At 38.0% G+C, this 16,770-nt stretch overlaps 1 protein-coding gene across 50 annotated transcripts in view; it reads left to right on the top strand.

The window, feature by feature from the left end:
• Nucleotides 1-15,889, top strand: part of madd (MAP-kinase activating death domain) — a 76,560-nt gene extending 60,671 nt beyond the window's left edge. For 30 of the 50 annotated variants that reach the window (XM_055204585.2, XM_055204743.2, XM_055204650.2 and 27 more), the window contains 10 exons: nucleotides 1,846-1,966; nucleotides 2,156-2,261; nucleotides 2,778-2,888; nucleotides 3,025-3,132; nucleotides 3,642-3,806; nucleotides 3,898-3,970; nucleotides 4,978-5,084; nucleotides 10,980-11,049; nucleotides 14,001-14,047; nucleotides 14,134-15,889. In XM_055204585.2, the coding sequence (XP_055060560.1) occupies nucleotides 1,846-1,966; nucleotides 2,156-2,261; nucleotides 2,778-2,888; nucleotides 3,025-3,132; nucleotides 3,642-3,806; nucleotides 3,898-3,970; nucleotides 4,978-5,084; nucleotides 10,980-11,049; nucleotides 14,001-14,047; nucleotides 14,134-14,247 (1,022 nt within the window). In that variant the 3' untranslated portion in view covers nucleotides 14,248-15,889. The remainder of the gene's footprint in view (nucleotides 1-1,845; nucleotides 1,967-2,155; nucleotides 2,262-2,777; nucleotides 2,889-3,024; nucleotides 3,133-3,641; nucleotides 3,807-3,897; nucleotides 3,971-4,977; nucleotides 5,085-10,979; nucleotides 11,050-14,000; nucleotides 14,048-14,133) is intronic. The other 20 variants (XM_055204847.2, XM_055204797.2, XM_055204792.2 and 17 more) reach the window with 1 other exon arrangement.
• The last annotated feature ends 881 nt before the right edge of the window (nucleotides 15,890-16,770 follow it).

The raw sequence follows: 16,770 nt of genomic DNA, 5'->3' as shown, positions 1-16,770 counted from the left end.
GAATTTTGGGGTTATTAGACTCTACCTTATGCCTTTCTATAGGCAGTATGCATATAATAACTATGCATACAAGCCTTGTACTGTAGGATGCATGTAGGTCTGGAATATCTAAAAAGAAACGAGTATGTGTTAATATACTGGTGTGTGCATGATGCCATTTGCATGAAAATTGAGATAGGAAATAAGAAAAATGCATAAACCAGATGGACCCAATAAGCCAGTTTATGTGTTTGTGTGAAAGCGAGGGGTGATAAAACCTGCTTGAGAGAATGTGAATGCGGAATCAATATGCAGCTGTATGGAGGCGTGTTTTATTGCTGTGTTAAAATAAATTTGGGGGTTGGTTGCGAGCACTTTTTAAAAGCATGCTGTGAAGTTGGTGTGGGTGCGTGAAGCGCTTTGTGTTAGCGCATGTAGGGTGTTTTAGTGAAGCCATTTGTTTTGTTACTCAGCTCAACACATTTTTGTAGTTGTTTTATGTGTTTATGGCCTTTTAAATATAATATTTTATAGTAGTTTATGTATATCGTCGCTGTCTGATGAAACTCACGTATGTCCAAAACGGTAACTTTTCAGAAAGCAGTTGAATGTAGCGTTTTCATACTTGGTACGGCATATTTACATGTAACCATATTCTTGCCAGTGTCATGATATAATCCACATTTGACCAAAATTGAGTTTAAATGGACATGCGTGCATATTTTACAGTAACTTTGATCGATACGCGTTCTTCCGATCATTTATTAGAATGGCCAAGTCGCGTTTCGTATTGACAGATGAATACGCTCAGTTTATTAAATAGCCTACGTCTTGGTTAAATACGCTTACTTTATTTAATATTAATTATAAGTGTATTAAATGTCTCTTGCAAACCATTAAGGGACAATGAATCAATACACTGAAATGGTAATGCAACACAACAGGGGCGTCAGTTTGTGTTGAAAAGTGGTGGGGACAAAATATCTTATAAAAACATTACTGCAGGACAGGAAAAATATTGAATAACGGCGCATCAAAAATGGGCATAGCGTAGGCTAGTCAACAACAAGAAAATACTCAGCATAAAACCCTCAACAATGTCGACTGCACACATCACACATGTAACAGTCCCTGCAACACCAGCTCAACCGAACAATGCCAAAGCACCATACCGTAGAAAACAGCAGCGCGTTTAATAAATGATTACAATGAATTTCATTACATATGTACAAGAAAACACACCATAAGCATACAACGCAACATATGTGACCCTGGACCACAAAACCAGTCTTAAGCATCGCTTGATTTTTCAGAACATTTTAACCAAATGCTTTCAAAAAGTGGTGGGGAAATCTCCAGCGTAAATATCACCAATGCTAGACAGATACTTTGTTTGCACAGTCCTACCGTAATTAAGGAACTCCTTGATGTTAGTCTGGCGTCCGGGGGAAACGTTTACCTCGAAGGAAAGTCATTGTCATGTTTATTCGGCTATATCCAGTGCATAGGTTCAATGAAACTTTACGAGACCGGCGAGATGCTTCACAGGCGGAAGATATGCGGCGTGATTGACAGCTTTGACACCAAACGGGTACGTGAAAATCAGATGACATGATTTCACAAGTTTTCATTGGCTATTTAGGTATGTGACGCATACTGTATATGGAAATGAACCTGGACATTCAATCTGTCGAAAAATCTCAAAATCGGCAAAATGAACATACGTGAGTTTCATCGGACAGCGACGATATGCTGACCTTCTTGTTTAGGTCTAAATAAATGAATATAAGTTTAAATCTGTAATATTTAATTATCATTTTAATTATGCTTCAAGTAAGGTATGATTGGAAATGTGTGTGTGTGTAGGTAAGGAACGCTCTACACTCTGGGACCAGGTGCAGTTTTGGGAAGATGCCTTCCTGGATGCAGTCATGTTGGAAAGGGAAGGCATGGGGATGGATCAGGGTCCACATGAAATGATGGACAGGTTTGTGCCACTTACACTTTTGCAAAATACAACTCACTGTTCAGGGTTCACTGTTATTTTCTTTAGGTGGATATGCTGTCGTTCTTCTGAAATAAAACAGGAAAATGATTACATAAGCTGTTTGGTTATGTTAGGTTTCAAATGCAAATTCTGTGTTTTCTAATGCATCTCTTCTGTGGTATCTTTCAGATATCTATCTCTTGGCGATCATGACCGCAAGAGACTGGAAGATGATGAGGACAGATTATTGGCCACTCTTCTGCACAACATGATCGCCTACATGCTTATGATGAAGGTATATAGACAACCATTTTGTATTGTTGAACCGCCGAAATGTCTCACATTCTTCTCCAAATGATTCAATTGTAGCTTGTTATTAAGGATCCACAAGTGTTATTCACCTTGATATTATTAGTATCATTTTACAGATTTTACATTGAAGTTTTAAAAATTCTAAACATTCAAAACTAAATAATATAATATAAATAACAAGTAATTATGGGATTTATGTTGTTAGTTAAAAGAATTCCAAATAAATAGCTAAAGGACACATCATCTTATCAATTTTTAAATCTTTGATTTACCACTGTATCTGGTGCCTAAACATACTGGCGAAACGCACAGAGAAATTAGCACAAATGGACAGCTGTAATTGAGGCATTTGGGGATTATGTAATTGTTTAACTCGTAATTATAATCCTGATTACTTTTTTCTATTAATTGTGCAGCCCTACTTGTTATATATAAAGTATAGAATATAAAAATCTATATTCTAACTTGTATGGTTTGTCTATTTTCTCTATTTGTGTAGGTCAGTAAGAATGACATAAGGAAAAAAGTTCGGCGTCTAATGGGGAAATCTCACATCGGCCTCACACACAGCCAGGAGATCAATGAAGTCCTAGATCGCGTTGGAAACTTGGTAAAAATTGCAGGGTGTAGCAGCCATTTATGTCTGTATTTTTTATGGAAATGATGATTATGTCGAGTTTTAGCTGATGTGCCAAACATAATACTGTAGGTACAGATGATAAATGATCAACTCCGTCTTTGTGCAGAGTTGTCGGGAACTTCCCATAAGGCCGAGCGGCAGCCGGCACATTAAGAAGCAGACTTTTGTTGTGCATGCTGGGACAGATACCACCGGCGACATATTTTTCATGGAGGTATACATTTTTTCTTTTTGTTGATATCTTTGTGTATTATTTGCATGACAAAACGGCTTTAAAGGTGCTGAAAAGTTGTGACTGCAGAGTTAGCGCTATACGCTAGTTCATGCTAGTTCAAAAACACAAACTTATCACTCAGAAACGTCCATTAACAATCTCCAAACAATTGATTATTCCTCAAATTCTGTATATTCATCTGAAACAGGCTCCGATATAAGGTCTGTTAACACACACACAGAGCTACTGAAACGAGCTGTTCTGTGAAACAGCCAATCAGAGCAGAGCTCAACATTATTATTCATGACCCTTTCAAATAAGGTAATAATTATTCTGGGGGCAAATCCTAGGGTTGTAAATGGACATGTAAAACCATCTCTGAATCATTTTTGCACTTAATAAAGCCACATGCCTACTATGTAGGTATTAGAAAACAATGTAACATTATTTGAATGCATTCTTTGGCACCTTAAAGTGTTCAATTCTTCATTTTCTTTGTTTGTGTGTAGGTGTGCGATGACTGCATTGTCTTGCGGAGTAACATTGGTACAGTCTATGAGCGCTGGTGGTATGAGAAGCTCATAAATATGACCTACTGCCCTAAGACCAAAGTATTGTGTCTGTGGAGGAGGAATGGCCAAGAGACACAGCTCAATAAGTTCTACACCAAGAAGGTAAGAAGCCTATTGTTGTACATACACCACATACTTTGTATTGTTTTCAGTATGATCACTCTACATCTCTTTTTGGGTGCTTGTGTTATAGTGTCGGGAACTCTACTATTGTGTCAAAGACAGCATGGAGCGTGCTGCTGCACGACAACAAAGCATTAAACCAGGTACAATGTTATTTTGTTATTTTCATCACAATTAAAGCATTGCCCAGTTTAGATATTCAGTTATTAAAGGCAGGATAGGCAGGAATGATCTAAAAAACTTTTTTACAAATTTGTTTAAACTGTCTTTATATACCAATACATAAGTAAAATGTAAGTACTCTGAAAAAGAGAGTATAAAAATCGAGTGTCTGTAGACCTTTCACGACTGTTTTAAACACAGCTAATTTTTCCATTCACTCCACCCCCTCCCTTCTGGGTTTCTTCTAAAGCCACGCCCCCAGAAACACATGAACGCGCTGAGAGGAAGGAGTGCGGTGCATGTAGTAACATCATGTCACAATCACATGTAATAATACACCTAACTTTATCACTATGAATATTAACAAATAGGATGGCTTTTAGTACTCGCTATTAGGCCAGTGTTTTGCATGGAAGAGTTTCCGTGATGAAAGCATTGTTGACTCTGATGAGGACTACACTTCGGAGACAATATCGCTACCGCATCGTCGACTCGAGGAAAAGCCACGCGATATTTACTCTTGTTTGATTGCTTCGTTTATTTCTTTTTTTGCCTTGTTTGCCTTCGCTGACTGGATATGCAGGTATTGTGAGTTCTGAATGCACTTTCTCTGTCGTACTTTTGCTCTTCCTAGAGTGCCTCGTGCACGTTCAAATCAATCGGTTGTGCGCATGTGTGGGCAGATCCCATAGCAACAGGGGTGGTGCCATGGTCGAGAGAGAGTGATAGTCACACAAGCCAATCATTTGTTTCGTCCCGAATGGAAATAATTAACTGTGTTTAAAACGGTCGTGAAAGGTTTACAGACACTCGAGTTTTATACTCTCTTTTTCAGAGTACTTACATTTTAATTATGTATTTGTATATAAAGACAGTTTAACCAAATTTGTAAAAAAGTTTTTTAGATCATTCCTGCCTAGCCTGCCTTTAATTATTAAAATGTATTCTTGTGGATGGAAAAAATGCAAACCTTTCTCCATTTGTTTAGGTCCAGAACTGGGAGGAGAGTTTCCGGTTCAGGATATGAAGTCAGGAGAGGGTGGTCTCCTTCAGGTCACATTGGAAGGCATCAACCTCAAATTTATGCACAGCCAGGTAGGAGGGCTTGCCTGTATCGTAACCATGACTACATGTTTGCCGGAAACCGACATGCCCCTTCCTCTCATTCTTCGTCCATTCAATCCCGCGTATCTCCTTTTCTGCATTTGTCATCTGTCAACCTTATCATCTCATCATCTCTTTTCCTTCTTTTCTCTCTTATCTTTCTATTCGTGCCTTTTTCCTTTGAGAATATTTCCGGGAACAGCTGACACTATAGTCGTAAGAATATCCTTAAAACAAAACCAAAAAAAAAAAAAAACCATTTGGGAAATACATACTCAAGTAAATAATTGAAATAACTTGGTGTTGTTCCGTATGGAAACTGTTCTGAAAGGAAAAGCTCTTTTGTTTTCCGTTGTTGTTGTTTGACTTTATTTGCTGGGTGTTTGTTTTTGGGCTGCATAATCACTAGCAGAGATTTGCTTTTTAAATGTCAGAACATTCCACCTGCCGAGTGTGTTAGTGTGACGTGTTTATGGTCACGACATCCAGCTCTGCTCCTTACAGTTTGTGTGTTGGTGTGATCGTGTCAGTTTGTTGTGGTGAGCCAGAGGTAAGATGTAGACCTTATGCAAAACATTTACTGTAAGCAGCAATGTACGAAATCCGTCTTGGGGGCATTTCTTTTAAAGGGAACATTTCACAATACTTTTTTAAGATGTCAAAAAAATCTTTGGTGTCCCCAGAGTACATATATGAAGTTGTAGCTCAAAATACCATATAGATAATTTATTATAACATGTTCAAATTGCCAAGTTGTAGGTATGAGCAAAAATGTGCCATTTTTGGGTTTGTACTTTAAAATGCAAATGAGCTGATCTCTGCACTAAATGGCAGTGCCATGGTTGGATAGTGCAAAGTAAGGCGAGGTATTATCCCCTTCTGATATCACAGGGGGCAAATTTTAATGACCTATGCTGCAGAGAATGGTTTACCATAACTAAGTTACTGGGTTGACCTTGTTCACATTTTCTAGGTTGGTACAAGCACTGGAGACCCAATTATAGCACTTAAACATGGAAAAAGTCAGATTTTCATGATATGTCCCCTTTATAAAATAGAGAGTATAACCTGTATACCTATCCAAGTATCTAAAAATAATAAAAAATGTTTTTAATAGGAGAAGTTCATGTAATTGTTAAAAACATTTGGTTTCGAAGGTATTAGTTTGAAATTTGAAAGGAAAACAAATGCTTTTTAATTACAAAATTTTTTTTTTTTAATGGATTACTTGAACCAAACGATGAAGAGAAAGCAGCCAATAAGAGTCCAGAAGAGGTGGGAAATACCTCATTGTGATACGTCAAAAAGCTACAGAGAGTACATTTTTACAAATTTACAAATTATGGGCATAGGGTAACATTAAAGGAAAAAGCTAAAATCCCCAAAAGTTAGGTGAAACATACCATAGTTTAGATTTTTTTACATAATTCCCATTTCTGTAGCTTTGATGAACTTACTTTTATTTTATAATGCAAAGGATTCAAACTGTGGGTCAAGACCCACTTGTGAGGGGCACACAATGGGTGGGTCGCAAAAAGTCAGTTGGCTGTTGTGATAAATGACAAAAAACTTTTTAGTCTTTCTGTAAAATATTTTGACATTGCATTTAAAGTAATGTTTCGTTCAGACAATGACAAGGATAAAAATATTTTTTTAAGAGAACGAATGTGTGTTTTTTTTTCTCCCCACAGTTCTTTGAATAATTATTTTGGTTGGTTCGAGGGTAGATTTTAACAATGAGTCACGTAATGAAGAGTACTATAATGTTTTCATATTAACATAAATGGAAGTCCATTACTAGACATGTAAGGAATAATTGATGACAGGCCGTTTAATTATTCGAAAATAATGCACACCCAAGGTGGTAATTAGTGTTGGGGAAAGTTCCTTTTAAAAGTAATGCATTATAATATTAAGTTACTTCCTTAAAGGAATAGTCTACTCTTTCAATATTAAAATATGTTATTACCTTAACTAAGAATTGTTGATAGATCCCTCTATCATCTGTGTGCGTGCACGTAAGCGCTGGAGCGCGCTGCGATGCTTCGATAGCATTTAGCTTAGCCCCATTCATTCAATGGTACCATTTAGAGATAAAGTTAGAAGTGACCAAACACATCAACGTTTTTCCTATTTAAGACGAGTAGTTATACGAGCAAGTTTGGTGGTACAAAATAAAACGTGGCGCTTTAATGGCACTTTTGGGAGTACTTCGACTCGCCTGAAAAGTCCGCTCCCCTTCTCACTCTCATAATGGGAGAGGGAGGCTGTTACTGCGCCGAGTCGAAGTACTCCCAAAAGTGCTATTACGCCATATAATATAGTTCCTCTTTTAAATCCGCTTAGAAAAGCGCTACGTTTTATTTTGTACCACCAAACTTGCTCGTATAACTACTCGTCTTAAATAGGAAAAACGTTGATGTGTTTGGTTACTTCTGACTTTGTCTCTGGATGGTACCGTTTAGTGAATGGGGCTAGGCTGGGTGCTGTCGGGGCGTCGCGGCGCGCTCCGGTGCTTGTGTGCGCGCGCGCAGATGGTGGAGGGATGTGTCAACAATTCTTGGTTGGGGTAGTGACATGTTTTAATATTGAAAATGAGTGGACTATTCCTTTAAAAGAGTAACTAATTGCGTTACTTAGGGTGCACTCACATTAACCAAACCATGCCCCAGCACGATTATCACCCCTCCCTACTCCCCCAGACGCACGCACTCACATTGTACTTTTTTCGATTCGAGTCCGGGTGCGCTTTCGTCATTAAGATGCGATTGTTTTGAAACAATCACACTAGTCAAACGAACCAGGCTTTGGGGGTCAAATGCACCCGAGCGCGGTTTGGTTTGGATAGTGTGAGTACACCCTTAGTTACTTTTCATGGAATGTAATGCTACTGTTACTTTTGCGTTACTTTTTCTTACTTTGATGAGGCTTGATCTCGTTCAGGCCTTGCACATGTTTTTATGACTGAGAAGTTCTGCATACAGAAATTGCACATTTCCATTGCAAAAATATCAAGCTCTGGCCTGCCATCTCTGTTTTGGACTCAAAACTGTAACCTCTCACGCGCGCACGTATATAATGCGTAATTCTGTGTTACTGCATTCTGTCTAATTCAGTACGTTGTGTTGTTTTTAAATCAAATTAGTTAAACCGAAAAGTAACTCGCATTACTTTTTAAAAAAAGTAACTGTAATATTAATGTGTACATTTATAAAGTAATGCGTTACTTTACTCGTTACTTCAGAAAAGTAATATTATAACATAATGCATGTTACTTGTAATGCGTTACCCCCAACACTGATGATAATGCGTTACCCCGCGGGTCAATTATTCCGCTTATACCACGGTTACCACGGACATTACTCTGGTGTTTATTTTAAAACATTTGACAGATCAGGTGTGCGTATATCAAAAAATAATGAATACCTGTGGAACATTTGTCAACCAATCAGAATAAAGCATTTAACAGCCTCATGGTATAATCATGAGTAAAACTCCATCACTACAGAAATACACTGAAAAAAGTTTAACTAGGAATCTGTAAAACCATGTCTCATTTCTAACTGATGTGCCTGGGTAATCTTATATCAGGGGATTTTTAAAGCTCTAAAATAGGTTGATTTAGCTTTGGCTATTAGTTACTTACTTGAGCTTGAAGTAAAAGATTAGTCATTTGTGAACTGTAGTGTAGTTGTGTGTGTTGTAATGGTTTTGGCACTGTTCTGTTTTGGCTGTAGGCATGTGTGAGGGAGCTGGTCTTCATTGCTGGTGGAGGAGGCATGGAGGGTAATGGGGTGGGATCACAAATAATGTCTATGTAAAATAATAGCAGATTAATGATGAATGGTTAATGTACAGAACCTTTGTTCTTTCTGTATGGGATCAGTGGGTGTAGATTAATCCAGTGGGCTCGTAGGATCAGGAGGGGGAGGGGGGTTCTGCTCTTTTTGTCCAATAATAATCCAAACCGTTTCTCTCTCATGCTCTCTCCCCCTGCAAGGAGCGGAAGGTACACAACCTATGCAGTTTTTATTTAGCGTGACATTTTCATGTAGTTTTCTTTTCCTTAATCTGTAGCTTTTCTGGCGGACAATTTTGTGTGCTATTTTTTCATGTTTTATATTATTTTTCTCTCTTTTTTTGTGTGTTTCTGTCTTTTGTTTCTAATAATGGAATTTTCCATGGATGTTTTTTGCATGGGCCTTTCAGCACAGGTCACTAGAGCGCTCAATGCCATTCATTTCCATTTTCAGCTGCAGGTTCATCTGTAGATCAATTGGTAGAGCGTTGCATCAGCAGTCCTTTGATCCCAAGAAACACACGTACTGATAAAATTTACTTTGAGTACATTGTACTGTAAGTCGTTTTGAATAAAACATCTACAGAATGCAAAAAGCTATTCAGTATAGCACTCAAGGATCTTTTAGAAATCTCGTCAGGTTTGCCAGCGGCTTCAGCATGAATTGTAGTCAAATAAAGCAATAAACCCCTCGAAGCGTTGGGTTACCAGTGCATTTTATAACAGCTAAGGGGCGTTGTTAGGCACGACGCGAAGCCCCCCTTAGCTGTTATAAAATGCACTGGTAACCCAATGCTTCAAGGGGTTTATTGCGTTTATAAAACGGTTACTTCACATGCATAACGTTAGCAGGATTTTATAAAATAAAACACAAATAAGTTGTAATTATATTAGTACAAATATTACTCATCCGCCAAACAAAGTAGTTCCTCAGAATCAAGTGTGACTGAAACAGAGCGCAGTTCCCAACCAACAGAGATGCAGCAAAGACACAATGAAAATATGATTTAAGACTGTGGTCTTTATTTTATAAATCACCATTCATCTAATTCATACATTAATATTTATATTATGCAAATGTTGAAGTGATGATCAAATATGTTTGGAAGCATGCTGAACTCTTTCCCCGTCAGCGTTTTTTTTTTTTTTAAAGTTGCCACCCAGTTTTAGTTTAATGCCTTGCAGAAAAAATTATCATCTTTAAATAAACATAAAATATCAAATGAAAGAACAGACCATTTGCTATCAAACAAAAACAAACAAAAAAACGTTTTTGTTCATTTGTTCTCTTATCACCTCTCAAATTTGAGATAATTCCATTTTTGTGAAGAACTTTTGTAAGAGATCAGATTCAGAGCCTGATAAAAACACGCTGTTTTCAGTGTTGAGTGAATGCGTCAGTGTTTAAGTTGGGTAAGATCGCCACCCAGTAGATAATAGCGGACGTATAAACTTGAGTTATAGACTCCTCAGACAACGTTTTCTCTTTATCGACGAGATGACTCAACAATATTTATTGACATTTATCTGAATATCGCCATTAATTGTGCAATTGTAGACAAATAAAAAATATGATTTAAGACTGTGGTGTTTATTTTCATAAATCAGTACGCAGCAACAGTGGCGCAGTGATATACATATTATGTAATGTGGTCTGAACCGTGAGGTTACCGGTGTATTTTATCACGGCTTAGAACGCGTTTCAACCAATCAGAATGAAGAACCAGAACTGGCCGTTTTATAAAATGCCTTTTATAACACATTTATCATACAGAAATTTTTTGCATGAAGTAAGTGCCATATTGAAACATTGGGACAGCTCAATCTCTCCATTTGCGTCACCGGCCCATGTAATTCTCTCAACATGGAAACTTCTTTCTCTGTGCAGTCATATTTGAGTTCTGATAGCTTTTCATAAGCTTGCTTATCATGTTATTTCTTCGTTTCTCCCTAGTTTAGAGTTAACTAACTGTCATGATTGTCATCTCTTCAAACAATACTTTCTTGTTTATTTTCCCACAAGTATGTGATTGAGTTGGTAACAGTGTGTCCTGTTGTTTTTTTGTTTGTTTTTTGTTTGTTTTTAGGTTTTCATAGAGCTGAGTCACATTAAAAAGTGCAATACAGTGAAAGGAGTCTTTGTCCTGGAGGAGTTTGGTAATTACCCCCATTTTAATTCTAGGCCTGTACGCGACACAGCGGTAACTCAGTCACACAAACACGCAGGCCAGAGAAGTTAACTCAGTCACGTTAAGCTGTTAGATGTGGTGGTCAGAATGTGCTTATCTGTTGAAAGGTTGCATTTAGTTGTAGATGTCGGTGTGATGTATAAAGAGGTTTCCAAGCCTAAAACGGTTGATCGAATAAAAACAAGCCTCGCATATGAATTGAATATGAAGTTTTGCTTTCATTTATTTATTTATCGGTGAAATTTCTTACTTTTGTTTTAGCTCTGCGTCACTGCTATAATGGGGCGGGCACACCAAAGCTTTTATGCCCGCGGCCGGCGCATGCTTTCAATTGTATCCAATGGAAGCTAGCGGTTTTCTTCCGCGTTGAAATCCGGCGCTCGGAGAGTTGAAAAATATTCAACTTTGGGTGAAAAGCTCCGCTCGTCAATGTCAGTTCTCACACTGCCGTCCAATCGCAGTGGAGAAGGGGCGGGACATTACCACAGCAACCAACCGGTTCACAGCTGAAGGATCCGAGCTACCAAAGTGCGTCCTCCAGGCGTTTTCAGCCGCGTTTAAACGTTTTGGTGTGCACAACCCCTAAGAGAAGTCAGTTTTAAGCCAGTGAGTTGCTTACTGTAAGCGCTTGACTACACCAAGTAACTAAACAGAATATACAGATTGTTTAACCCGTTCTGTTGGGGAGAGGAGATGGTTAATAAGGATATATTTTGTAGTCGCAGACTAAGCTTTAGACTGGGTTACTGCTGTGTCTATGTGCTTCCTTTTTGTAATCCGCCCCCTCATCTTTGCTGCTATGAAAACCTTCATTCTCCAGCAGGTAAAGTGCTGTCACATTTATCTTTTCTTCTACTCCCTTTTCCTCTTCATTTAACTCTCTACATGTGTCATCATCTGTCATACATCCTTCACCAATACACCTCATCTGCACTGCACTGCCTTAATGTCAGATGTTGCTTCTCCTAAACCCAAGTTCATACACTCATGCCTGTAATAAAAATCATTTCATAAGTGATGGAAAAACCCAGCAAAACACGGATTTCCTGTTTTTTCCTGTCTTGCAGTGATATTCCTTTTTTTTGTCTCTCTCTTTTACCTTCTGCCTTGATTCCGCACCCTCTTACATTAGAGTTTCTCAGCTTTGTTGGAAATGTCTACCCCGATGGTGAATTTTTTTCAGTTATGTGACATCTGGACAAATGCTCTTAGAAATGATACCTGCAGGATTATACCATTGGATGCTTCTGAAATCAGACCACTGGTTTCTAGAAGCTTGAAATGTTGAGTGAATAATGACAGGGGGGTTGATAATACGCTCTGTTCAAAAACCTAGTCATTGTTAGGCAGTGTGCAACTGTTTGGAAAGATTGGCATCATAATTGTGCCGCTTCCTAAAATGCTTAAGGTAGCATTGACAGTATCTTTGTGAAGGCAATCCCAAGATGCACTGTGACAAGCTTCAGTGCTAAAAAGTATGCAAGATTTTTTTTAAATAATTCACTTTCTGAGTCACAACTTTCTGAACATTGCTTCAATGCTGGTGTTACAGGTTACCCAAAATCAAGTTCCTTTCTTGCCATCACTGTCTACAGTGTCTTAGTAAAATAGTAAATAGTAAAATAGTCTCATGTTTGCTTCACTGAGTGCTATTTGCATGACACACAGAATTGCTGTGTATGTGAAGTTTTACAAATCACAAGATTCTTTCAATGTAGCCTGTAAGCAATGTGACAGCTAACTAGGTTTTGGAGCAGAGCTATATATACAGTAGCTATATAAAGAGTTTGGTTCCAAAATGCCATGAATGTCATTTAAAAAAAAAATTAGTTACTGCCAAAATCAGTATTGTATTAGGTCAGTATTAAAAAGGCAATTTTTCATTTTACGCAAAATCCAATATCCGCAATGTTATTCTGTCATCTTTTCTCCCTTTTTTTCAAAACCATGACAAGCGCCACTCCTCCTTCTCAGCAGAATGCAATAAATTCATTTTACCAATCACAGCGCACCATTCCACGCATTGTAAACAATAAGGGTGGTACTTTGAATACACACAGAATCCTAGTTTTCCTCATCTACTTTGTACTTCGTGATCAACAAACAAACACAAACAAAATAATTTTATGGCATTGATAAACCTGTGGTGGTTTTCTGTGATGAGGAAGAAACGTAAGCCATTAAAATCTTATAATTTATGTGAGAGGCACTCGGGCAAAGAAAAAATGCCGTCGGTTGCTTGTTCTCTCGACAGCATCAAGCTTCTGTCATGCTAACACATTGAATGACCACAGGGGATCTTATGAAAAACTTTTCATTATTTTACGCAAAGTCAACGAAAATCGAGCAGGACCAAAACATTTTCCTGCTTATCGCTGTCAAAATTTTTTTGCGAAGACGTCCCAAGTATAACCGCAGCAATGACAGTGCTCTTAATATGACAAAGTAAGTGTTTTGATTAATGACATTAATGTTTAGTTTTTTTAATCAGTGTATACGACTAGTCAACTAAATGAATATAACATGGCAAAGATAAATGCACATTTATATATTGATTGAATAGATTTATAGCTTTTTGGAGAAAAATAATCAGTTTTTATAATAAATCTTTGAAAATCTAATTATGAATTTGAATTTTTAATGTTATTATAACCTAAAGATGCTATGTGAACGTTTGTAACAGAAAATAGTCCATCTTGTCACTTTCTTGGAAAACACGTTTTTACCAAAATTAGTAAAAATGGATTTATTGCGTTTTGGAACCAAACTGTAGGTGTACCCATCCACTTTTTTCTCTTTCACTAATCTTTCTTTTTCTCTGTATAACTCTCTGTTTCTGCCTCTGCCCTTTAATTTGCTACATTTGTTATTCGACTGCTGTTGAACTTTTCATTTTGTGTCTTGCACTGGGGTTTGCAGTTCCTGAAACTAAAGAAGTGGTGATCCACAAATACAAGACTCCTATGGTAAGATGTCATACACACTATACAGTTATCCACAATATTAATTCATTTAAAATGACCCCTTGTGTAAACTTCTATCTCTGATACAGGCACATCAGATCTGTTACTCGGTGCTCTGTCTCTTCTCCTACGTGGCGGCAGTCAAGGGGAAAGAGGCGGAGGGCAAACCCAAGATGCTGTCCCCTCGTCCACTACCAAGCTAGTAAAGCGCACATCTCTACTACGTTCACTTCAACCTGCTCCTGAAATACCTGCAATATGTTCTCTACAACCTAACTCGACGACTATCCTGCCAAGCTTTTAAAGACCCAATACTGATTTTCAGATGTATTTACATATTCTCCACTTAAAGCAACAGCCTGTATGCATAAACGATTTAATCACATACTCCAAGCATATGGACGACAACCAGGACAAGATTGATGTTGACGTATCTACACGCTTTTTATTATTTATTTCGACCAGAGGCATTTGCATGCAGGTCCCTTGCCCATCTCTCGCGAGTTGGCACTGGCATGCAAAATATCAGTTGAATGTGTTGAGCGCTCTCGCCCCTGCTCCCCTTGTCCGACCTCCTCTGAAATAAGTCCACAGACTGTGTAATTACTATTTATGTGCTAAGTTGTACTGTAAACTCCGGTCTGTTATGTCTGTGGTGGGTAAAATGTTAAAAAGTCTTTGCAATCCAACGCTGCCACGTATGAGGGGTTTCGCCATAACCGCCCGCGACGAAGCAGCTGTTTTATTCGTAAATGTTCCATTTGCCCTTCTTCACCTGCTGTAAGTGCTCTAAAGTCTGTATATCTCTTTAGCTATGCCACGTAAGGCTCAAACTACTGTACTAGCTGTAAAGAACCCTGTCTGTGAACTGCTGTGTTAAGATGCATGTCACTTTAAGAAATAAGATTTAAAAAAATAAGATTAACTACTGTACATTTCACTAAAGCAATGTTGAAACAATGTCAAAAATGTCAAGACACTGTAGTTTGTTTTCTGGATGTGCAATACTATCACTAGTGGGTACAAAGATCAAGTCCAGGCATTCCTTCAGAGATTCACTGTCCTCCGGAGCTCATGGTGTGGATATCAGAGAGTGGATCAGGAATCAGTTTTATGTTTTCTGGTTGTTGTTTTTGATGCAACAAACCAAACTGGCATTATTGATTTTGAAAACAGCAGCATTAGGAGATCTGTTATGACAGAAAAGCTTACCGAAGTTGCTGCTGAAACACTGATGAAGCAAGATGTTGTCTGCTCCAAAATGTCCTATTTAAAGTGTCTCTTCTTGCGTGTGTGTGTGTGTGTGTGTGTGTGTGTGAGATTGTGTGTGTGATTGTGTGTTTGTCTTAGAAACAAAGAGGGCCAGAGAGTGTCTGTTCATGTGCTCAGACCATCTCTTCAGGACTACTAGCTGGAGGAATACATATTTTAATGCGTTTTATGTTTTGCTCTCATTTTTAATAGATTTACATGTACAGTATGAATGTGCACACAACAAAGCGTGGTGTTTTGCTTCTCCATAAAGTATGCAGACTGCAGATGGACATGACAAGGTCACTTGCTATTGATATTGCTTAGAAATGTATATAGCACAAACCTGATTTCCCCAGGGTCCAGGTCTCCGAAAACAGATGTTGTGAGTTGGACGGTGGATCGGGTCTGTAGTTTAAAGTGTGTGAGAGAGATACAGATGCACATATGTTTGTTTGGGTTTTCATTTTTGTCCGTGTATTATTTAGAACAAGAGAGAAAGGAAAAATCAAGATATTGGATGTAAATATTAAAAAATATTTATAGAACCTGTACAGCTTTGGCAATATGAAAATAAAAGATGTCCAACCCAAATGTTGTAAGCAATTATTACACAGCATTCCACAGTGCGAAAAAATGAAGTCCTAATTCATGCAAAAAATAGTTAAATTATTTACAAGCTCTTACAAGTCAAATACTCCCATTAGTTAATTATTCTGTTTACGTTGGGGTTGCCACTTGCCATTTTTATTCAAAACATTGTTTTTTTTTAAACATTTTTATTTTAAGATGCTCGGTTTAGCATCTGACCCGTGCCACTACACTAGTACACTCCTAAAACTAAAAGGTGCTTTACGATGCCATGGATGAACCATTGTTGGCTGAATGGTTCCATAAAGAGCCTTTCAAATTTTAAAAACCTTTCTGTTTCAGTGGTTTATTAATGATAAAAGGTATGAAAGAAACTCTTCTTTTAAGAAGTTTCGACTAAATTGTAATGGCATCGATGTGAAGAACCTTTAAAGCACCTTTATCCTCCTAAGACCCGAGCTTTGGCTTGGCTTTAGATTTCTTCCAGCTATTTGGGGTTAGGAAGAACCAATAAATACTGTATAACCAAATAATTTTAGTGTAATTGTCCATGTTTGTGGCACAGGTATGTGGACACTGGGGCCTCTTTTATAAAATGCTGCGTAGAAACCACTCTGCATTTGATTTTAAAGGGACAGTAAGTAGGGTTTTAAGTGATTTATTAATCAAAATCAATGTCTTTATTCATAAATATGTCCTCGTGGTGTCAAATGACCTCTGCCAGTGATCTGACTTTACTTTGTAAGCTTAGAATTTCTTTCTTCGAAGTGTGCTCATCAGCGCCCCCTTGATGCGGTCTTCAGCGAAGCCCACACTGCAGCAGGCTTCGCGCACTTCACCAACCCAGAAGTCTTCGCGAAAGAGCAGTCAGACCAATCAGATGA

The sequence above is a fragment of the Misgurnus anguillicaudatus genome, chromosome 21 (assembly GCF_027580225.2).
Source record: "Misgurnus anguillicaudatus chromosome 21, ASM2758022v2, whole genome shotgun sequence".
In the NCBI taxonomy this organism is placed as follows: domain Eukaryota; kingdom Metazoa; phylum Chordata; class Actinopteri; order Cypriniformes; family Cobitidae; genus Misgurnus; species Misgurnus anguillicaudatus.
The sequence above is the reverse complement of the archived record's forward strand: the minus strand, read 5'-3'. Positions and strand labels throughout refer to the sequence as shown.